The sequence below is a fragment of the Notamacropus eugenii genome, chromosome 3 (assembly GCF_028372415.1).
Source record: "Notamacropus eugenii isolate mMacEug1 chromosome 3, mMacEug1.pri_v2, whole genome shotgun sequence".
NCBI classification, from domain to species: Eukaryota; Metazoa; Chordata; class Mammalia; order Diprotodontia; family Macropodidae; genus Notamacropus; species Notamacropus eugenii.
This window is the reverse complement of record NC_092874.1, coordinates 250,462,717-250,487,967: the sequence shown is the minus strand read 5'-3', so window position 1 is coordinate 250,487,967 and position 25,251 is coordinate 250,462,717. Positions and strand designations below refer to the sequence as shown.

General features: G+C 35.2%; 1 protein-coding gene across 1 annotated transcript in view; it reads right to left on the bottom strand.

Annotated features, from left to right (window-relative positions):
- TRHDE (thyrotropin releasing hormone degrading enzyme) overlaps nucleotides 1-25,251 on the bottom strand; it is a 511,960-nt gene that overhangs the window by 259,920 nt on the left and 226,789 nt on the right. Inside the window, exons 4-5 of the mRNA XM_072655393.1 lie at nucleotides 7,777-7,931; nucleotides 4,640-4,753 (exon numbers count right to left, since the gene is read on the bottom strand). Coding sequence (XP_072511494.1) covers nucleotides 4,640-4,753; nucleotides 7,777-7,931 — 269 coding nt within the window. The remainder of the gene's footprint in view (nucleotides 1-4,639; nucleotides 4,754-7,776; nucleotides 7,932-25,251) is intronic.

The following is a 25,251-nucleotide window of genomic DNA, read 5'->3' as shown; positions in this document are numbered from 1 at the left end:
TCCAGAACTGTGATTTCATTACTGTTAGAAATTTCCGATATGGAAACTCTATCAATGCAGTTTGATAACTTAAGATCTAAAACAATTGCCTTGGTCATTTAGAGACTGAATAAATTACTCATGGTTACATAGCTAATATGAGTCAGAGATAGGACATGAATATGAGTCTTCTTAACTCTGAGGTCAAGTGTCTAATCACCAGACCACACTCCCTCCTTTCCCCTACAGGGCACTGGTGGAAAAACTGATTCAGACACATTACATGACTTATCTACAGTAATACAGCAAGTCAGGGACTAACCAGGAAAGTAAACCTAATCTCTACATTTTATATCTAATGCTTTTCCTCCCATACGATGAGGCCTCTATACTCTCGTCTATAGCAAAGTAGAATTGAAAAGAAAAAACGCTAAAGGATCTGTAAACTCAAGAAATTATTTTGCTGCAAGGTCAGCACACTGGTAACAATGAAACAATAGAACTCAGGCAATCTGGGGTCTAGATTTATTTACGATTAACCAGCTATATAACCTTGGGTAATCATTCACTCTCTGTAAGACTAAATTTCCTTATTGGTAAAATGGAGCTAATAATACCTTTACCGCCTAGCTCCCATAGTTGTTATGAAGGAAGTGCTTTGTGAGCCTTACACTGCCATCTCTGAGATTTCTTCCATATCCAAAGTACTATGTTTTTACTTTCTCATTTGAAGATCAAATGAGATAACATAAATAAAACTAAACATTATGTAAATGTCAACTCTTATTCTAATCAATACTCTTAAAATCTTGCCCAAGTCACTCCCTCTTCAGGGCCTCAGTTTACACTGTGGACTGGACGACCTGTAAAGGTCCGTTCTCACTGTATATCCTATGATACTACGTAAATGTAAATTATGAGTTGAGATCTCAATTTTCTCATCTAGAGAATGAGTACGTTGGCCTAAACCCTTCCAGGTTTAAGATTCTGATTCAATTGACAAAAGTTAATATTTCTGTATCAAAAACTGATGACACTTTGGGAAGTATAGTGTTTTGATGGTTATGAAGTCAAAGTAGGAGGTGTTAGCATTAAATAGGACAAGAACTTCATTAATACTTTGTGATTTAGGGGTCCAGCTGAACATGGAATGAGGAAGATTCATCTTCCTGAGTTGAAATCTGGCCCTGTTTGCCTCAGTTTCCTCATACGTAAAATGAGCTGGAGAAAGAAATGCCAAAACACTCCAATATCTTTGCCAAGAAAACCCCAAATGGTGGAAGAGTTGGATATAACTGAAACACAACTGAACAAACAACCACCACATTGCTAAGGCAGAATGTAATAGGTAGAGTGTCTCAAAAATTGAAATTATATTCAAGTTCTACAAACTAGGATATTTGAGGACTATGAAATCGCAGCCGTAAAATCAAAAGTAGAAGAGGTCACCTCTCTGAACCACACATTCCAGTCACTAGTCTATGTTCTGACAACGGTATTTGGGGCTCTTCTTTAGTGAGGGCTAAGCAATCCTATTTGGAGTAACTGTCTCTCCACTTTACATGGGTATGGATTACTGCTGACACAGCAATCATTCTCATTCTTCCTTCCAGACTATTCCTCATGCTGTTTTGCTGATACATTATGAACAATTCTGCTTATATATCCTTAGCCTCATTCCATACCTTATTTGTTTTGAGTTGGCTGGCATGTTCTAGTAGCTTATTTTCCATGAAGAAAGAAAAAAATGAGATACATAGAAAGGAACTTACTTAGGGTACTTTCTGATTGCTTTATGTCACCCAAAACCAAACATCAGAGATTAGGAAAACCAGACAGCTCTGGACTTTATTAAAAATAACACCATCATCAACAAGCAATAAATATTAAGAGCCTACTATGTTCTAGGTACTGTGCTACATGCCCAGGTTACAAAGAAAAAACTGAAATAGTTCTTCCCTAGAAGAACATATGTTCTAATCAGGAGATAGAGCATTTGAAAACATAGACATAAAGAAAGCTGATGTAATTTTGGAAAGGGCAATAGAAGCTAGAGTAATCAGAAAAGATTTCACGCAGAAGGTGGTACTTGAGCTAAACTTGGAAGAAAATTACTGATTCTAAGAAGAGGAGGAAAGGAGAAAGTGTCTTCAGACGTGAAGAAGACTGTAAATTAAATGTCATGTATGAAACACAATATGAAAGTCAGTTTGCCTTGACCACAGTGTATATAAAAGGGAGTGAGGTGTTAAAAGATTGGAAAAATTGGAAGAAGTCAGGTTGGGAACTACTTTAGATGCCAAAAAAGAGAAGTTCAAATTAGTCTTACAGGTAATAGGTAGCCATAGATGTTTATTGAGGAGGGGAGTGCCATGCTTAGATCAGTAGCTTGGTAAATCATTTCACCAACAATATAGAAGGTGGACTTGGGAAGGGTAAAGACTAGAAGCAGAAAGATAAATTAGTAGAGTTTTTCAATAGTCTAGGCAAAGGGTAATGAGGGCTATAGCTAGGGTAGTAGCCATGTGATGAGTGGGAAGCAGATGGATGTGAGAAATGTTATGGCAAGCCATAAGAATAAAAATGCCTCCAATGCTGCATGCTTTAACATGGTTTCCTCTTTCTACTAGTTTCATTATTTATGGTGATGGATTATATCTTTCCAATAGTTATTTTTATTTTTAAGATATATATTATGAATATTTGTAGCACCAGGATTTTGCAATTCTTCTTCTACAAATACTATTTTCTGAGACTTTACAATCCTAAAAACATGGTGACCTGGAGGTTTTACATTTCTCTAATGCATCCTGCCTCCTATTAAACACAAAGCTTTTGGTCATGTCAATTACACGGTATGTCCATTTCCAATTAACTCTTCCAAATGTGTCCCTCCATAAGACTTGGATTTGGAAGTTCAGTGAATGGGTACAAAAAGAATAAATGGTTCAGTTAAAATCTACCATGAGAACATTGAGAGTTACATCATATCATTAGACTAAAATCACCAAAAGCTAAGACAGCACTGAATGTAAAATTCTTAGGATTAATGTCTAATTCAAAACATATTTTTCATAATGATGAATAGATAGCCAGCTATAAGAACCCAAGAAGTCAAAGACCATGTCCTTCCTAATAAAGTAGCTTATTTCATAATGAATTCAAAAATTGGGAAGTGATCCATGCGTGATCAAAAATTAAGTAAAGCGGCTAAAAAACAAAAAGGCTTACCTAAAAATCAACAACAGGATACTTTCCAAAAATAGCTTTAGTTTATTTAAATATTAATTTTTCATTTCAAACTTGTTTCATAAAACTCAAAATAAGCTGCACAGCTTAGCATTTAATTAGCTTTTTTCCTCAATGTACTTTGTATCATTTAATTAATTTCAACATCATCATAAAAGCAACCCATGCATGATAAAAGATCAAAATTTTTTCAGCAGTATCTTCAATTAAGTCTTACTAAGCACTGAGTTATATTTCTATATAAATATGGGCCTAAACTCCACATGCATTGAATTCATATACATATTTGAATTATATTTAGGCTACTGAGAAATTTTTATACCTATAATGCACAACAATGATTAGTTTCTTCAAAACAAAAATAGTATTTCTCTCTCAATAGGAAAGTATGTTGATTTTTATGAGAGAATTTCATCCAGGAACAGTTCCAGATGCCCCTATTTCACCATGGCATCATATCCTTACCCAATTACGTACTTATATAATAATGTGAAATGACATCAGATCATCAATGATTTGGATAGTAAAAAACAGTTAAAATCATGATTTTACTCATTTTACACTTATATTCATTCAGAGGGGACATCCAGTTGCCACCTTCTTTGGAGGACCAAGAAAATTTAGTTACTCTTTAAGCCTACAGTATAGTTCTACTTAATATAAATTCATAGCTTGGTTCCCAAACACCTTCTATCTTAGATAGGCTTAATGCAAACTCAGTCACCTACATTTAATAATCTGGGGTAACTGTGTGGCAGAATATGACAAACAGTGAGAAAATTCAGAGTTGCTCAAAACACCTCCAAAATGTCATCCCTGACATAACTCACTGAGATAGCACTGTTTAAGAAATAGCATTCCCAGTTCAGTTCCTTGGCACATAGATAAAGGAGCTGGAGCAAAATTAACTAGAGTGAGGTATTCATAAACGCTGTTTTGTAATGTTATCCCCTTATTTACAAATTCTTTTCAAGTATATTGCAGGTGTCTACAAAATATAATCAAAATACGCCTACCAATTTTTCAATTACATTCCTGCTTGATCTCATTTTAAATAAAACATTACATTTAAAAAATCAGTTAACTCTTTTATACTATATTGAACTAAATTTGAACAATTGTTTTCTTTCACTAGCAACAAAATGTGAAAATTTCTCAATTTAGAAAAATGAGATTTGTATCAGGATTAGGGTATAACAGATTTGACCTCATTTCTTCTGAAACAAGTGAAAGATAGCCATCTTGGAATACTGTCAAATGATTTTACAACTGATTTTGCTCTATTGGATATCTGATCCTTGCATGACTCACTGGGCATTTTTAGTCATCTCTGGCTATAACATAAACATAAGGCAACAGAAAATAACCTTTCACCACAATTTCCTTATAGCATTAAAAAAAATAAGCTTACCATATTCCAGCCTGGATAGAGGTAGTCAGTCCCAACAAATTCAAAATAGTGGGCAAAGCCTTCTTTCAGCCATACATCCTCCCACCAGACAGGAGTCACAAGGTCACCAAACCACTATGGGGCAGATGAAATTATAATTATGTCATACTAAGAAAGTTCCAGAAACAGACATATAGTAATTAGATTGGCTGAAAAGTCCACTGAAATTGATGTAGTCCTCCCCCCCTCATTTTATCAAGTGGAAACCTTCAACCACTGGAGAAAATGATGATGGACCACCCTGATTTCCTGAAGCAACCCGGTTTGTGTGGAGAGCAACATGTTACAGTGAAGAGCGTGCTTGATAGAAGGTTAGATGACATAAATTTTTATCTGGCATTGCCACGCGCCTTTGGTGGGCAAGTCACTTAGATTTCTTGGAATTGATCCTAGTTTTTCATCTATTGAATGAGGTAGTTGGACCTAATAATCTGATGAACCCTCTAGATAAAAAATTAGGAGTTATAGAGTCATCATGACATAATATTTGTAAAGTTTTTAGCACAATACTTCATAAAATCAAAGATTTAGAGTTGGAAGGGGCCACTGATGCTACTTGCATCAGTGTCTAATAATAATAACTCACATATAGGTAACTTTAAGTTTCATAAAACACTATTTTTTATAATAATAGAAGTTGTATAAAATAAAGGATCCAACACTGGGCTTGGAATCAGAAAGCTCCAGGTTCACGTTCAGCCTCTGAAACCATATAACCCTGGGCATGTCACTTGAGCTTGATATGCCTCTGGCAACTATCTACAACTTATATGCTAAGGCAGACTGCTTGTGATCAACGATGGTGGAGGGAGTTAACATAGCAGAAGTTCTCCATGCTGATGAAATAACAGAAACTTCAGGATTTCTTCATGGTTATCTCTGTTTAGTAGCTAGTATATTATAACCATTTCTCAGAAGAGGAAAATAATGCTCAACACATGAAGTGATTTGCCCAAAGATACATACCTAGTAACTAAAAATTCATGATTTGAACTCAGGGCTCTTGACTCCAAGTTTAATAACCCTTCCACAATACCATGAAGCAAAGGATTTGAGTATCTCTGTATTCACAGGCAATGTTGTACTTGTCCTATCATAGAAAGAAGAATATGGATAGACCCTGACAAATCAAAGCCAAAGGACACTTTCAACCACATGATCTTCTTATAAGGGTCACTTTAAAAGGTAGAGGATTGTTATATGATATAATATTGTGCATATCCATTTGTTATTAACTCAGCAGATGGGAATTAGCAATTAGAGATTCCTTTTTCATCTTAACATTGGTTAGAAGTCAAATTCATTTGCATTTGATCTAGACATGGTCTCTGATCCTGACATGATCTATGATTTATTTTGAAATCCATCTTTTGAAAGGGTCCAGTCTCACAGAAGATGTAAGCTATATGGGTAACACATTTATTTCACTTATTCTAAGCCAAGATCTATGATTATTTGTTTTCAATGAAAGGATAGACTCTCTTTATTACCAAATTTCTTTTAGTATTTTTTTTTAAATAAAGCCTGAAATTGTGCTGTAGCTAGCATGCTGGAATTAGCATAAGGAAAACCTAAAATGAAATTCTGTCTCTGACATTTATTAGCTATGAGACCCTGTACAAGTCAAGTAGCCCATATGTTCCCTCAGGCAATTTCCTAGGGTCTGTAAAGTAAGTCTAAGAAGAATTTCTGTTATGCTTTGATAGAGCTTGTTCCCATCCTGGTGGTCCCCCTTTCTGATTAAAACATACATGTTTTTGTGTATATCATATCTCTATATTTTCTTATGTCTATAGATACATATACATATGTCTCTATGTACATATGAATATATCTTTGTGCCTAGAGACATGCATACATGAATACATCTATAGAGAAATATATCTATCTCTAGAGAGATAGAAATAGTTATATACATAATTACATGTGTGCATGCATGCATGTACAATATAATGACATCCTGTAACAATGATCTACTCTCTTAAACTGACCCTTATAAGAAGAACATGTGGAAGAAAGAATCTTTGATTTGTCAGGGTTTGTCCATGTATTTCTTTATATGATACAGCAAGTACTACATCTCCTGTGAGATACTCAAATCCTTTGTTTGTTTCATGATATTGTTGAAAGATTATTGAAGTTGGACTTGAAGTCAGGAGATCTGAGTTCAAATCATGACCTTAGAGTTACCAGCCTACATAGCCTTAAGCAAATTACTTCATGTGTTTGAGTCTTATTTTCCCCTTTTGCAAAATGGTTATAATAATATTTGTAGGTATATGATATATCTCTATAGAGATATAACTTTCTATCTCTCAAGAGATTTATAGATAGGTATATATTCATTTGTACACATATACAAATGGCTTCAACTAAATAATGAAGAATGCTTGTAATAAGATTTATTCAGAAGAGCCAAAAATAAACATAAAGTAAATTTTATCAGAGATTTATCATGATGCTTATTAATGTATGTTAGCACATTAGTAATATACGTTATTTCTTGGACCTCTACACAGACTACCCTCTACGCTGACAAAAAACAAAGCAAAACAAAACCCTATCATTTGTGAAGAGTCCATGTCTGAGTAAGTCAAAGACTTCCTAAGTGGCTACGTGTTGGGAAAAAGGGAATAACAAATTGATTTCAGCAAGAGCAAATTTTGACACGCACCCAAAACTCAGCCTGCATCTTGCAGGCTTGCAATAAATCACTTTCGAGGCCTATCACTGTGCTTACCAAATATATACAGCGTTCAGTATAATCAAAAGAAAGGAGAAGCAGGTTGGTAGAGAGCAGAGATTGAATGTGGTCTCAAAGGGGGTGTCTGGGCAAGAGCACCACTTTACTGTCTAAACTCAATTCAAGAAAGGCAGCTCGTTTATGCTATTTGATCAGAGCAATTTGCCGTATGTTTGTTTTGTGTTTGTAAAGTCAGCCAAGAAAAGGGCACATCTTCTAGTAAAACAACATAGTGCTTTGCATGGAATTAAAACAACTGATTTAATGAGATATTAGGCTGGCGCCTAATCAAAATACTTATATGTCATCTGTAGTTTTCATTCATTCTATACAGTGTACTTTTTTGTTCTCGTACCTGGTGGCATATCTCATGGACGATGACCATTGTGACATCCAGCAAATAGGAAATGGATGAAATACTGGGATCCAGGAGTATCCTTTGCTCCACAAAAACACTTAGTCCCCAGTTCTCCATAGCAGCATATGGATGCTTAGGCACAGCTAAAAGATCTAGAAATAGAAAGGGGGGAAAGAATGTTTATTACAAAAGCTACTAAATTAGATATCTGTTTCTTAGAAATATCCAGAAATCATAATGCAAAAGAATGATTGTTCTGAGCAGAAGGGAATTATTATAACATGTACCATATCTATATGAGGGTAGGTATTTTGAACATTAAACATCAGTTGATTTCATTCATCAAAGTATACTTCATGCCTAAGGCCACAGGGACCTGGAAATACCAGTTCTATACTTGAAAGATCTATCTTGATAAATTTTAACGAATCAAGTCTTCCTTACAAAGCAGTGATCCACAATGACAAATCTATAGCAACCACCAAAGAAAATAGTTTCAGCTTGCTTGAGAGATGACTGCATTCTTCTTCCTTTCATAAAAAGGGCCTCACTTTTTTGTAATACCACAGATACACTTTAAGATATATTTCTGATACATTTATGTTCCTAGATATTTGACCTGTCCACAGAAGGAAATATATTGTAATCTTGACCACAGCTATGTACACCTCTATCCTTTATGTATTCCGGAGGTAGCCTCAGATGTGGCCTTTTCACTGAGTCCAAGTTTTACAGAACAAATCATTTTATTAAAGGGATTTGTTCTGTGACATTTGGATTCAGGCAAAGGACCACACTTGAAGACCTTGAGGGCCACAGGTGGCCTTGAGGCTGCAAGTTTCCCACCTCTGAAATTGTATCCTGTCATATGCTTCCCAATCATATAAAAGGGTTAGTCTAGATTATCACTAAAATCTATTTCAACTCTAAAAGTGTATCCTGTTTTAGTATTTCTTTAAAAAAGATTATATGTCATGTTTAATACTTATTCTCTGAACAGGTATTTGTTATTGTTGCTGTTCAGTCATATCCAACTTTTCATGACCCCATTTGAACAATGACATGGTTTGCCATTTCCTTCTCCAGCTCATTTTACAGATGAGGAGCTGAGGTAAACAGGGTTAAAAGACTTGCCCAGGGTCACACAGTGTCTGAGGCCAGATCTGAACTCACAAAGATGAGTCTTCTTGACTTCAGGTCCAACACTCTATCTAATGCACCACCTAGCTGCTCTCAACAAATATCAAGTGAGTTCCTATTCTCTGCAAGACACTGGGTCAGACCTTGAAAATAAAACAAAAATGAAAAGAGCACGTTCTCTGCCTTCCAGAAGTTTGAAATCTAGTACAGGGGAGAAGACAAATAAATAAGCCATAAAACAAGGTAAAATAACTATATTAAAAGAAATCCAAACAATTCAAGTACTGTGAGAGGAGAAAAATCATATTCCCTTGGAACCAATTAAAGAAGACTTTTCGAAGAGCATAGCATTTGAGGTTGGCCATGAAAGACAGAGGTGGGCTGCTTTATGACACAGTGGATAGAGTGCCTGGTGTGGAATCAGGAAGACTCATCTTTCCGAGTTCACATTTACTACCTGTATGACCTTGAGGAAGTCACTTCAGCCTCTGTAAAATGAGCTGAGAAGGAAATGACAAACCACTCCAACATATTTGCCAAGAAAAACACAAAATGAGGCCAAAAAGAGTTTAACGTGACTGAAATAACTCAACAACAACAAAAATGAAGGAAAAATAAAAGTTATGTTTTTTTAAGTAGATTGTTGTTAAAGCTCTGTGCTAAAAATAGAGGCATAAAAATGGACATCAGAATGAAATTTTAGTATAGACACAGTACAGTACAGACAGTACAAAAAGAGATTCTAGATGCAGGATTTAGGATTTGAAGGTTGGAATAGAGGAACAGTCAGTTGACAGAGGACTGATGGAAAAAGGCAGGTTTCTAGCACACATCGTTGACTCTGGACAAGAGGAAACATGATATGATCAAAGTGGACAAAGTAATTAAGGTAATAGAATCAAAGAGTCCACAACATCCAGAAGGAGGCCCAGGTACCAAATCAAGCATGGAGACAGAAGAAAAGTTATTGAGGTACAGAGCTGCTACAGAGTGGAAACAATGTCTCATACTTTGTGCCTCCTATGGACATAGTACAAAACTCATTGGCCGAAAGTAAGTGTTCAATAAATAGGTGATGATAAGCAATAAGAGGTATTAGAAATAAAGTTTTGGAAACGGCTGTAGTGAGCTTATACTGCATCCCTCAAATAGATGTAAACTTTTTTTTTTTTATAGAAAGATGACTTGTTTTTTATTCATTTTTGTATCCCCAGTACCTAGAACAAAATCTTATGCAAAGTACGGCCTCAACAAAAGCGTGTTGAATCACCTTGTATTAAGTTCATTTTACAGGAGTCACAAGTACTTGCTATACAATACAGTGAATATTTGGATACATTAATTTAATTTAATACAGTAAGAATGCAATTCAACCTTTGAAGAATTCAATCTCATGGAAAGAATGGAAATTGTGGTTCAGAATGTTAAGAGAATTAATGAAAAGAAATGCTAAGGAAAGGTGACTTAGCTATACCAGATCTTAAATTGTATTATAAAGCAGCAATGATCAAAACTACTTAGTACTGGCTAAGAAATAGAGTGGTGGATCAGTAGAATAGGTTAGGCACACAAGACACAATGGTCAATTACTTTGGTAATCTGCTGTCTGATAAACTCAAAGACCCCAGCATCTTGGATAAGAACTATTCAACAAAAACTGCTAGGAAAGCTAGCAGAAACTGGACATAGACCAACGTCTTAAATTATACACCAAAATAAAGTCCAAATGGGTACGTGACTTAGATATAAAGGCTGATACTATAAGCAAATTAGAAGAGCAAGAAATAGTTTGCCTGTCAGATTTATGGAGAACAGATGAATTTATGACCAAAGAAGAAATATAGAACATTATGAAATCCAAACTGGATAATTTTGGTTACACTAAGTTGAAGTTTTTGCACAAACAAAGCCAATGCAACCAAGATTAGGAGGGAGGCAGAAAAAAGAAAGAATTTTTTACAATCAGTGAAAGATTTCATTTCTAAAAAAAAAAAGAGAGAACTGAGTTAAATTTGTAAGAATACAAGTCATTACCCACTTGATTAATCATCAAAAAAATATGAACAGGAAGTTTTCAGAGGAAGAAATTAAAGTTATCTATAGTCATATGAAAAAATGCTCTAAATCACTATTAGAGAAATACAAATCAAAACAGCTCTTAGGTACCGCATCACACCTATCTGATTGGATAACATTACAAAACAGGAAAATGATAAATGCTGGAGATATAGGAAAATTGGAACACCAATTCATTATTGATAGAGTTGTGAACGGATCCAACCATTCTGAAGAGCAATCTGGAACTGTTCCCAAAGGGCTATAAAAAAGTGCATATCCTTTGACCTAAGCAATATCACTTCTAGGGCTGTATCAGAAAGAGATCTACATGTACAAAAATATTTTGTGGTGGCCAAGAACTGGAGACTGAGGTGATGTCCATCAACTGGGGAATGACTGAACAAGTTGTCTTACGTGAATGTAATGAAATACTGTTGTGCTATAAGAAATAATGAGCAGGTGGACTTCAGAAACACCTGGAACTGAGTAGAACCAGGAGAACACTGTACACCGTAACAGTCACATTGTGCAATGACTAACTTTGATAGAATCTTCTCAGCAATGCAAGGACCTAAAACAATTCCAAAAGACTCACAATTGAAAATGCCATCCACATCCAGAAAAAGAAATATGAAGTCCAAATGAAGATCAAAGAATACTATTGTTGTCTTTTTAGTTTAATCTACTGTTGTTTTGTTTTTTCTTTCTCATGGTTCCTCCTATTGGTTCTAATTCAACTATACAACCTGACTAATGTAAAAATATGTTTAATAAGAATGTATATGTAGAGCCAATATCAGATTGCACAGCCTTGGGGAGGGAAGGGAGGTAGAAAAAACTTAAAACTTAGGAAAGTAAATGTTGAAAACTAAAAATAAACAAATTTATTTTAAAATGAGTAAAAAGAAGAATGGAAGTTGGATGCCATAACATCATCAAAAAAATAATCAACAAGTATTTATTAAGCACCTTCTGTATGCCAGGTTGGGGCAGGTAGGTGATGTAGTGGATAGAGCACCAGACTTGGAATCAAGAAGATTTGAGTTCAAATCCAGCCTTAGATACTTGCTAGCTGTGTGACCTTGGGAAAGTCACTTAACCCTTATTTGTCTCAAGTCTTCATTTGTAAAATGGGGACACGCTGGAGAAAGAAATGACAGACCACTCCATCATATTTGCCAAGAAAAACCCATAGATAAGAATCCATGGGGTCATGTAGTGTTGGATATGACTGAACAAATGAACAACCATGTGTGCCAAGCACTGTGCACTTTCAACTTGACTTTTCCCTGACTCGTGCTACACCTCACAGTAGAAATTTCAGAGTTTAGCTTATGTAATCCACATAAAGTCAAAAACCAAAGAGGAAAAATATTTTTACATCAACTTCATCTTTTTGAGATAAAATGAAGTAAGACACATAGGCCTCTGATTATAACGAATAATATAACCTTTACTTTCAGGGGAAAGTACATGTAATAACTATTTTTTCTCTGAACATTTAAAGAGAAAACACTGAAAAACATTAGCACTATCTAGACAAACAGTGACTGTCTTAGTTTGAGCTTCATTTTTTTGTAATCATTTCAAAGGCCATAAAATCACTAAATATGTTATGAAAGAAATATGCACATATAAAAATGAGTCAGACACTCCTAATACCTAAGTTCTATTAAACTTTGTTCTATGTAACTTTAATAGAAAAGATATGATTGACTCAAGGTATAGGTAAATCTGTATAATACTAAGGTTAGTTAAAAATTTGGATTCTATAGCACCTTCTAAATAAAAATTAAAACTTTCTATATGTATACAAATATGTACATGTAACACAAATATACAGACACATATGTATATTGAAACAAAGTAAAAAACCATATTTCTCTTGTTTTTAATTTTCTTTTTTCCTTCTTGAGAGTAAATGCTTTTCCTTCTTTGGAGTTAGATTTAGGGGTGGGGATATATTAAGTATGTAAAGGAGGAAATATGGTAGGGAAATAAATCACAACTTCTGTGTGGGTGTTTGTGTGTGTGTGTGCGTGTGTATGTGTGTTTCCTTAGCAATAATTTGTTATTTTATTGCTATTTATCATAAGCTTTTCTTATCTGGGCGTTAATACATATCTTTTCCTGACACTCCCACTATCAGTTACCCCATTTATCAAGAAATAATTTGATATCAAATTTGGTCACCTTCTAGCTTATTTGAACTAGTACTTATTAGAACTAGTTTTTATTTTGGATTTTTAATCATTCCACTATGCCTTCTCCCCACTTTTATCATCTTCAGTGTAATATATGCATTTACATATAAGTTAGTATCTGCATAGTTGGCAAACCCACAAGGAATATTAAATGGAATTTTAAAGGCCATACCAAAAATAATGTTGCTACCTCTTATCAAACCCTACCCCATCCTTGAAAGGTCACCTCTTCCAGTATGCCTCCCCTGATCTCTCTGTCCTCTAAATCCTTGCAGTATTGAGCATTCTGTAGGTATTGTCTATATTTCCCCTCGATAACATAAAATATGTAATATAAATAGATATACTGTTAGATTAACTATCCACATCAGGGAATCATAGAGCCACAAAATCCCTGGAGAAGTACAAGACTTTTCCTTATCTTCCAAGAAACACTATCTGGCTGCACCAAATGGATATGATTCCTCTGGAATCCAATGGCATTTTGTTTGTACCTCACTTAGCACATTCTGCATTACACTAAGGTTATAGATCCAAAGAAACATTTTTGTAATAGACAGAAGTAGATGTGTAGAATAGGCAGAATCCTGGAATTGCATTCACGAAGACCTGGCTTCAATTCCTTCCTCAGACACTAGCTGTTTGACTGAGGAAATCATTTTACCCTTTTGGGGCCTCAGTTTCCTCATCGGTAAAATGAAGGGCTGGGATCAATGACCTCTAGGGTCACTTCTCACTCTAAATATATTTTTCTTATGGTTATTAATTAATCTATACAATTCTCTATATAAAGGAGAGTGTAGGGAGGAATAAGTAAGGATCAAACAATACAAAGTACCTATCCTCCAGAGTTCTGGGGGAGCTTATACTGGTGAAGACAGAGGTTGACATGCTAGCTTTATCCAAGTATATGAAGGGATTTGGTGTAATGAAAAAGAGGGATTAGAACTTCTTTCACTTGGCCCAAGAACATGATTGCAGAGGCAGTTTGGATGCAAGAGAAAACTCAACAAAATTAGTGTCCCAAAGTGGAAGTGGTTGCCTTTGCAGGCAATAGCTAATCCACTATTAGAGCTCCTCCGCTAAAGGCTAGATTAATACCCACCACAAATGTAATAGGAAGTACTACTGTACTACCTGAGTGACATTAGCAAAGTCATTTGCCCTTTGGGAAGCTCCATATCTTCCTTTGTAATATTGCAAAGTTGGACTATTAGGGCATGGGAACATAGAATTTCACAGTCATAGCTCTAGACTGGAAGGAAAATTAGCCCAACCCCCACATTTTAGAGGTGAGAAAATGGAAACCCGGAGATTTAAAGTGACTTGGTCAAGGTCTTGCAGAGTTGGAATTTGAGTGCAGGTTCTCTAATATTCCTTCCAGCCCCAATACATGATCCCATGGTCAGACAGAGATTAAAATACAGTAGATGACCTCTGAGTTGCTTTCAGATTCAGAGTATTTTATTTTATACAGCCTAAGGGGAAATAAAACAAGTACATAGTCAACTCTATCATATAACACAATAAGCACAGAAGAGACTCAAAGTGAGAAAAGAGATACTCATAGGAAGGGAATGGAAAATAGAGCAAAAATTGTATGGAAGAGGAAAAATCTGATGAGACTAAAAGGAAGCAGAAGAATAAGAAGCAGAAATGTGGGAAGGGACTGGTCCAAGTATGAGAAATGGAATATACAAATGTATTGTGGCCAGAAAGGGTAAATTTAGGTCAGTGCTAAAGAGCAGTGCAACTTGCCAGAATTATAGAATGTGTGGAAAGGGATATGTAATAATGTTGTTGAGACAACTTAAAACCAGACCATGGAACTCCAGCCAAGTGTGTGAAATTTCACCAAGTGTGGATTGAATGTGATAAGAAATGGAGAGTCACTAACATGTTTAACACAGTAAGAGCATGGTCAAACTCCCACCCCTTTTTTAAAAGTAATATTAGTTTAATGATGGAGTTTCAGATATAAAAGATGAGAGAGTTAAAAGAGGCTGTAAGCTATTTATGAGAATTAAATTTACTAAAATTAAGTCTACTAAATTTATTAAAACAAATGAGATGAGAGATAATGAGAACCTAAACCAGAGTGGTGCTAGTGAGAGTAGAAAGGTTGGGATTTAGAGAAGAGAAATTATATAGTTATTTTTCCTGCATATGAGACTGTAAGGTTCTTGTTGGAAAGAATTTTCTTATGCATATTGGAATTTCCCAAGGCACACACACAGAGTCACACACACACACACACACACACACACACCACTGAATTGATTGAAATATAGCAAGGTCAGAAGAAAAAATAATTATATCCTATAATAATATTCATGACCAAGTCACTAAGAAAACCTTTAAAATATACATATTAGCACTCAAGTTCCAGTCATTAACATTTCCTTTCACTTTAGACTTGTTTCTAAGTGGCAAAACAATTATCCTATATTTTTTTTCTAATTCACAATTTTGCTCTCTCAGTCTTCCACATGTAGTTTTTGTAGAACTTTGCCCTGGTGACTAAATCTCCAAATCCTTGGCATTTTCATTAAGTGCTATCCTATTTTTAAACGTTTCCTTCTCCCAAGATTTCTCTAAGTTGATAACTGTGGCAACTGGATGAATTCATAAAATTCATTCTAGCTATAATTAAGAACTTTCCACTGCAAACTTATTTGTTCCCAAAGAAACTTCTTGTTTCTGGGGTAGAAACGGCACCACAATTGGCTACTAGGGGTATGATGGGTTAGGTGTGGGCTTGCAGTCACGAAAATCTGAGTTAGAATTCTACTTCTGAGACGAGTCTTTTAATTTCTCTAAGGCTCAGTTCCCTCATTTGTAAAATGGGGATAATCATAGCACCTACTTCACAGGATTGTTGTGAAAATCAGATAAGATATGTAAAGTGCTTTGCAAATCTTAAAAGTATTATATAAATATGAGTATTATCACTATTATTATTTACCATTATTACTTGAAAAGTGATTCCAGATGATGATAACTGAAGAAGCTAGGATCACAAGACTAAGGAGTAATAATATTTGTACACAAGCATCTTGGAAAAACTAAATCATCCTACTTACCAAGGGGATGATACCTCATTGGGCTTCTTCCCACTGCATGAGAATCCATCTAAATTGATACTAATATAAGTAGGTCTTAGAATTATGAAATATATGAAATAAAATTTCAAAGCACTTTCACAGTTCCTGATCGGATAGTTTTCAATAGTTTTTACATGTATGTACATATATATATATATATACATACACATATATATGTGTGTATAGCATGAATATGTGCATATATATACATATACACACATATATGGTATCCTATGTCTTAGTGAAATTTTAAACCATAAAGTTTACATGCACATACATAATATTTGATGTTGTTCAGTTGTTTAGTCATGTCCAATTCTTCATCCCTTGGTGGACACGCCAGGTCCATCAATCCTACGCTAATTTTTGAAGTTTGCCCAGGTTAACAGTCATTGTTTCCATAGCACTGTCTATCCATCTCATCCTCCACCATCCCCTTTCCCTGTTGCCTTCAATCTTTCCCAACACCAGGGTCTTTTCCAATGTATTCTATCATCTTATTATTTGGCCATGTATTTAATCTCCAGTTTCAGTATTTGACCTTCTCGTGAATAGTCTGAATTAATTCCTTTAGTATTTACTAATTTGACCTCCCTTCTGTCCAGGGGACCCTCAAAAGCCCTCTCCAGCACCTCAATTCAAAATTATCAATTCTGTGATGTTTAGTATGTTATAGAAGACAATATGTGTTTAATGTCTTCTAAAATATGTGCATATATACATACATGTAACATACATGTAGATAATTTAATGATATAACAAATCATCCATGAAAACATATGAAAATGGCTTGAGTTTTGGATTAGACATTTGAGGTAAATAAAAAAGGACCATATTATTCACACTTCTTTAGGAAATTGTGCTGTAGAAAGAAAGGTATCCTTGGCATCGAAAGATCAGATATCCTTGGCATCTCCCATTTACTTGGGTGACAAGAACAAGTCACTCAAACTTTCTAAGGCTCATTTTTTTCATCTATAAAACGGGAAAAATAACACTTGAACTCCACAGCTCATATTTTTGATTTTTGGAAAACACTATAAACTGAAAAATGCTATATAAATGTGTGTTAAGTTATTAAAGACTATACAAAATGGAAGACATCATTATGATGATGAATTTGAAGAGCTATATGCCTTTCTAACTCTCATCGAAAGACAAAAATTAAAATAAAACCCTCCATCCAGTAACCAAGGTTACATTTTTACACCTATAGGTAAATTTATTTTAATGTCAAAAGATTCAACTTCTTACTGTGTGACCTAGAGATACTTAACAATAGTGTCAGATTGGAAGATGGTGAGTATGTTACCATCTTCTCCCACAGTTTGTCTTTTCTTAGCTGAAAGGGACAGTCATGAGTGCAAATGGGTTGATGCACTGGGAAGAAGAAAAATAAATGAGAATCTAGCTTTGCTTCCCATTCTGTTGCTACACTTTATTTGGCCCAGTAACCACAGCAAAGAAAAAATGAGCTGCTAAGGAGATAATGACTACTTCCTTTACTCCACTGCCCATTTAATTAAATTCTTTATAAAGTACTTGTGGATGTTTGACTATGTTTAAATTAGTGTGGGCAGGAAGTACTTGCTACTGCTTGTCATCCTAGCACCCTTATACATTACACAACTGTCACTTGAAATTCCCTAATCCAGCAGCACCCAGAAGTCTAAGCACAAGGCTATATGTAACACAAGTGAAAAATGCTCCTGCTTAGCCTTCCTGAAGAATAATGCTCATTCGTTGACTTCTGCAACTGCTAATCTTCTGCAGAAATCATCCATCAATGTGAGATCTACAATGCAATGTGCTTCTCTAACTCTTAAATATTCTATGAAAATGTAAGTAAAAAAAAAATCCTAAGAAACATTTGGCAAAGAAGAAATTCAGGATCAATATATAACACTTTTTTTTTTTTACAAAGCAACTTATATAAAGCTTAAGACAAAAATCTATGTTTTCAAACACATCAAGTATTAATATTGCACACAACTGAAAGTTTTAAAATCTTCTAATTGGATTATCATATAAGACTACACAAATTAAGAGAAAGCTTTGAATTCACCACTTTAAAAGAATTATGGAGGATTATCCACATTTTATTACTAAAAATATATTTTTTATTTTCAGTCTTGATAATATATATTATTTCAACATGTTAAGAATTTACATTTGGCAGCATAAATATAAGTTGATATATAGCAATCAAATATTCACTGAGCTCTTTCTGTGCACAGAACGGTGTGGGGGAAGAAGAAGTATGACATAATATTCCCTGCCCTCAAGAAACTTACCATTTGCAGAAATAAAACAAATAATCATTACAATAACAACAAATGATATAAATAACCATCTAAAATAACATATAAGAAATGCTGCAAAACACAATGTAATGTTCAAAAATTATGCCTAATACATGATAAAGATTTACAATATTGCTGGCTAGGGTGGCCTGAGAAAATCTCATTAAAAAGTGAGAATTGAGCCAAAATTTGAACAATGGGCAGCATTTGGTAAGAGAGAAGGGAAAGGGAGCCTGATGGGGATCCAGGATGAAGGCAATGAAGGCAGTTAATAAGCACTAGTTGGCTGAGTGAATGTCAACTTCATGGAAGTGGAAATGTGCAAAAGACATGTTCCAGACATATACTTATACTGAAGACTCATATTCAATATCAAAATCATAGGAATATGTGAATCATAACTAGGAATGTTTGATGGTGGTTGATTCAAATCCCACCTCTGAAAAATGTTGGCTTATGACTCTGGCCATGTCAGCTCATCTCTCAATGCCAGTAATCAATTTTCCCAGATGATAAGTTACAAAATAGTAGCAGAGCTGTATTAATAAAGAGAGTTTTCTTTGTGGGAATTCTCATTATCAGTAAAACAGCTCCAGATGAAAAGAAAGGGAAAAAAAAATCACCCTAACAGGCAGACTCACATTTAGTGCAAACCATTAGGATTATTTTTATCATTATTATTTTGGTAGTGGTACAAAGAATTGCATCATAGTGGTCCTTCTTGGATGAACTAAAAAAATAATAATTAATAATAATAGCTAACATTTATATAGTGACTACTATGTGCCAGGCACTATGCTCAGACCTTTATGATAATATCTCATTTGATTCTTACCACATCCCTGTGACAAAGGTACTGTTATTGTTCCCATTTTACAGATGAAGAAACACATGTTAAGTGACTCGCTCAGGTCACACAGCCATCACTGTTCAGAGTACTTCCTATGGATCGAGGGTCCCTTTTCATCATCAGCATCAATACCAACTGTTGATCAAAGACCATAGACTTGGAGGTAAGCCTAAGAGCCCTGGGAGGAGCAGTATCCCACAGAACACCAGTCCTGTTTCCAGTTCAGCTTTCATAGACATTATTCTAGGAAGCATCCATAGAAAACTTTTTCCCAATCCATCTTAATTCTAATGTCCCCCCTCTGTTGTTTATTTCCAACATATCCAGTATTTAATTTGATTGTGCAAGCGTTTGTACATTTTCTCCACCATTGGACTGTGAGCACCTTGATAATATGGTCAATCTTTTATATTTCTTTGAATCCTAGTGTTTATCACAATACTTGGCACATAGTAGGCACTTGATAAATATTTACTGACTAAATATATCATATCCTCTTCTGCTTTAGAAGGTAGTCACAACTGATAGAATTCCAAAAAGAAAGTTCTTATCATCAAAGGCCCTGACACTGTGAAATGGTTCGGTATCAGAAACTGATATGATTTTATCCACAGAAATTACATCTAAAAAATACTTTGCATTCACTTTGCCTCTATATGCTAATGACCATTCAATCTTAGAATATGATTTATAGTTGAAACTGTTTGTAGAAATATTGCCCCCTGAAAGCAGACTAATTTGCTATTGTGATATTCCAATACAGTATATCCCTAGCACTTAGCATATTATCTTGCACATAGCAAACACTTAACAAATATTTCTTTCATTCATTCATACTGTTACAAGACACTTAGAAGAACTCTCAAATACCCAGAATGATCTGTGATCTCATTCATTTGATAATGCTTATAGATCATCCAGATCTACTGAACCAGAATGACTCTTGTCTATGTCTTCCCCTAAGGTGGCCATGGCTCCTGCCTCACTTTCTCCTAGTACCTCACCTTCACCATACGACTAGCCAATCTTCTTTTTCAACCATCTATTTCACTAATAGGATCTTTTGCTCCTGGTTATTGTTTAATATTTATCTACTGATTGTTTCAGCTACCTTAATATCCACTATTCCCCTGCTTTATAGTCATCTTTGTAATGTACAGTTCTTTGAGGATTATTGTGTTCCACTCCTAGCAGCCAAAATTCAGTACGAAAGACAGACCTTGATTTCAAGATGTTAGGAGTCATTAAAGGAACTTTGCAATTCCCTGCAGGATGTCTGGTCAACTGAATGTTGTGACCTTACCCTTAGACATTCTTTACCACTTGGGTTGTTTCCCATGTTTATGGACCAAACTATTTGGAGTGACTGGAAATCTCTTTTTCTAAGAGACTCTACATCATTACTCAAATTGATAAGACCCAGAGATACAAAGACAATACTTCATTCATTCATACAACATACAAGAAACTTGTACAAAGACAAAATTTTTAAGAAGAAAAAAGTGAAATGGACCCAACCTTCAAGGAGCCTATATTCTATTGGTACTGCCTTCCCTCCATCCCGACTCATATGAAATTTAGTATGACTAATAAAATATTAGAGCCACAAGCAATAACACTTTGAATTTTCTTTCAGTAATATGAATTTATTGATTCTAAAGAAGAGTTTATGCCCATAGATTTGATAATGGAATAGCGGAGCCTTAATCCTTGAGGTTAATGCCTTACTTATATTCACAATATATCTTTTTAGAAGGTGTAAGGATATGATTGAAGGGACTCCACTAAGTTTTTAGCAGAAAAATATCTAGCAACAATTTCAATCAAAATCAAATAGTTTATTTCAGACCCTGAGGGGGAAAAAAACTACTGACACCCAGCAGTTAACTGTGGATTTTTATTGCCTCTTTTTCAATACAAAGTGTTACTTAATGTTACCTGGCATAAACAATGCGTGGATTTTCAGTGAGCTAGTGGAATACACAAGAGATATTGGAATGTACCATGAATTTTAAGAGTTCCCAGAGAAATCTCTTTAATCTCTATAGAATTGTAGAAGTAAGAAAATGAGGGAGGCAAGGAAGGGTATGAGTAGATGGGAGTGGGCGAGTATGGAAACAGAATAGAAAATTAACAGCACCACAGTATGGGGAAGGTGAGAAGTATGAGCCTACTCTGACTTTACTTGACAGAACTCTGACCCCAACAAACCATATTCACTGTTGAAGAAAACAAAACAGTCACTTATTGATTTACTCCTTGACATGTATATCATTTAAGGTCTTTTACTTTTGCAACCCAAAGCTATAAATTTCCCACTTTAAATGGAACCTAGGAAGAGTAAGAAAATGAATGCAATGATTCATTCAGGTGTTATGACCTATCTGCTATGGTTTATTGATCAGAATGGGAACAAGGTCCTTGATTTCAGAATACTGCTGATGATTTTTTATAAACATCTTTCTAAGAATCTAAAGTAACCCCTTTTCCCTAAATTTTTCTAAAGAAAAATGTTGGACATCTTTGGATGCTTTTCTTTATTAAAATCCATTAATTACTGTAGTTTGTATTATGTCAAGAAGTGAGACACAAATATAATAATAATGAGCCCAGACTAGACAAAGTCTTTTTGCTCCTTCTGAGTGTGAAAATTTAATGTAGACCAGTAAGGTATACCTAACATATACTTAATAGAAAAGACAATATACTGCCCTCCAAATGGGGAAATGTTGAACGGAAATATTCTTTTTGGTGTCCATCATAAAATATTGTCCCTAATGTAAATTCTGATAAAAATAACATAAAAGAAAATTGAAAACAGTCATTTCCCTAAAATCACTGTTAATAGGGCACGAGGATTCTACAGCTTAGAACAGCATGTGACTGATAACTCCATGCTTACAGCATGGGTATTACTATGAGATAAGTGACAGAAGCCATTTCACTGGTTTTTTGCTATTATTGTAGTTTTCTCTCTCTCAGGGAACACTCTATGCAGATCTTATACAGGTGCCCCTGAAATGTGTTTCCAAAATTATTAGAGTGAGGTCCAATATTCAGAATGAAAACACAATATAGAAAAATCATCCCACATGATTTGTTACCATAGAACACTCATATCAGCCCCTTGTGACTCCAGAAGTCACCACTGTTAGAAATCCTACATGACAGAGCAAACTCACGCAGCTCAAGTATAGATTGGCTATTAGTTAGGAGAAAAGGTAATTTTCATGCTAGGCAGAGTCCCCAGGGAGTCATGAGAAGGTTCAGAAGGAGTGGTAATGTCTACAAAGGTTTAAATCCATGTTGACAGAAGGAAAGGAACGAATATTCTGTATCTGGGCCAGTGGGATTTTACGCAGGTATAATCCCAAGTCTGACTGGGTCAGTTAGACACCCTCACACTGAAGATCCCATGACAGCCTAAAGTGCTAGTGATATATGATTTGCTGCATTTTTAAAAATTTTTAAACATTTCTAAAACACTTGTAGAACTCTAGTCTAACAACCATTCAATAATTTTTTAATTAAAAAAAAATCTTTAAATAGCAAAAGCTTTTCCCCCAATGTTATATACATTAGTTCTTACATTTAATTTATATACTGTTTCCTGAGTTTCAGATTATCATTGAAAACACTCACATCTCATGACAGGATATCCTTTTAGAAGCAAATTTCTAAAAGTATTTTTACGTATTATCTAGAATGAAAAAGATAAATAATTTTTTTTGGTCAGAACTATGATTCCTTAGTATAAAGAAGTTTCACTGAGGTAACTAATTCCCTTTACAATGCAGAACACATGTTCTACAACTTAAAATTTTATAAAATTGGGGATACAGACAGGTAAGGAGATTTTCTCACTCATTCGCAGTCAGAATGCATCTGAGACAATATTTGAACTCCAAGGCCTACTCTCTACACTATACCATGATGTCTTTCAGCAAATATTTATTACCACTTTTAAATGCCAATTTTACTTGTAAAATTAAAAATCTATAATTTTTTGAGTAGTCACTCTGCCTATAGAGACTGCAACCCTCCTTTGCATGTTAGAAGATGATCCTTAAGAACTTTTGTGAGGGACCCTGAGGAACAGTATCACCTGGGGTCACAAGACATCAGGGCTCTGAGGGACAATTATTACTTGCAGTTGAAAGGGAGTAGGGGTCCTTCCTGGGTAAGGACCAGAGAACAGACAAGAAGAGCAATGACTAATGACTACACTTCTCCCCAGATCACAGAAGTACCAAAAATTTCCAAACTCCCAGAACTAGCTCTGAAAATAGCAGTGCAAAAAAACCTGAAGCTCATTTTCAGGCCCACCACCACCACCTAAGAAACAGAACTCAACTTTAACATGAAGTTCGAAGTCAAGAAATAGGTTAGAAAAAGAAGCAAACAATAAAAAAGAACCCAATCATAAAAGCTACTATGGTGACAGGTAAGATCAGCATACAAAATAGCTACTAGCAAAGCTTCAAAGGAAAAAAAGGAAAATTCATGTGTATCAGACATGAGCCCAACAAGAAATCCTAGAAGAGTTAAAAAATTCCTTTCAAAATCAAATAATGTTAGAACAAAAATTGGAAAATGATAGTGATGTAAGAAAATTATGAAAAGAGTGGACATGCTAGCACTATTGTCACAAACCCAGCAATATATCTGTAAAAAAATGACTCTAAACAAATTCTGGAGCTTCAGAACCCACAGAATGATGGAGTGAAGCAAATCTCCAGCCCTGGAGAGCCAGGAAGATCACCAAAAAGTGTCTATCACACTGCTCTGGGAGCACCATACAGTCCATTAGCACAGATGGGACCTGAGCAGGCCTTGGGGAGACTGAATCTCCAGCACCTGTGACAGTTTCCAGACTTCATGACTACAAAAAGTCGAGGGCAAATTGGAAGGTCAGTGGAAAAACTTGTGGAACTTATGTGAGAGAGTAGATGGTTGGCCACAGCCCCAGGGCAGTGGAGGGGTGGAGGAGCCTGCAGAGGAGGAGCCAGCAGCAGCAGCAGAAGAAGGGACAGTGGCAACAGCAGCAGCAACAGTGACTGTTTCTGGAGCTCTAGGCCAACAGATTGTGAGGGGATGGAGTAGCTGACAGTATACTCTGCAACCCCACTGGAAGCAGAAAACAACCTTGACAAAGACCTCAAAAGTCAAGTAAATAGCTGGGAAAATGAGCAAAAACCAAAAAAAGAATCAAAATATAGAATCATACTTTGGTGACAAGGAAGAACAAAGTATAGAAACAGAACACAACAAAGTCAAAGCTCCTCCATCCAAAGCCTCCAAGAAAATATGAATTGGTTTCAGGCCATGGAAGACCTCAAAAAGGATTTTGATAATTAAGTATGAGAAGTAGAGGAAAAAATGGGAAGAGAAATGAGAGTCATGCAAGAAAATTATGAAAAAAAGAGTCAACTGCTTGCCAAAGGAGACCCAAAAAATGCTAAAGAAAATAACGCTACAAAAAATAGACAAACCCAAATGACAAAAGAGATCCAAAAAGCCAATGAAGAGAGGAATGCCCTAAAAAGCAGAACTGGCCAGATGGAAAAGGAGGTCCAAAAGTACTGAAGAAAATAATTTCTTAAAGATCAGACAAGAGCAGATGGAAGCTAATGACTTTATGAAAAATCAAGAAATTATAAAACAAAGTCAAAAGAATGAAAAAAATAGAAGGCAATGTGAAATATCTCATTGGAAAAACAATTGACCTAGAAAATAGATCCAAGAAGGACAATTTAAAAATTATGGGACTACTTGAAAGTCATGATCAAAAAAAGAGCCTAGATATCATCTTT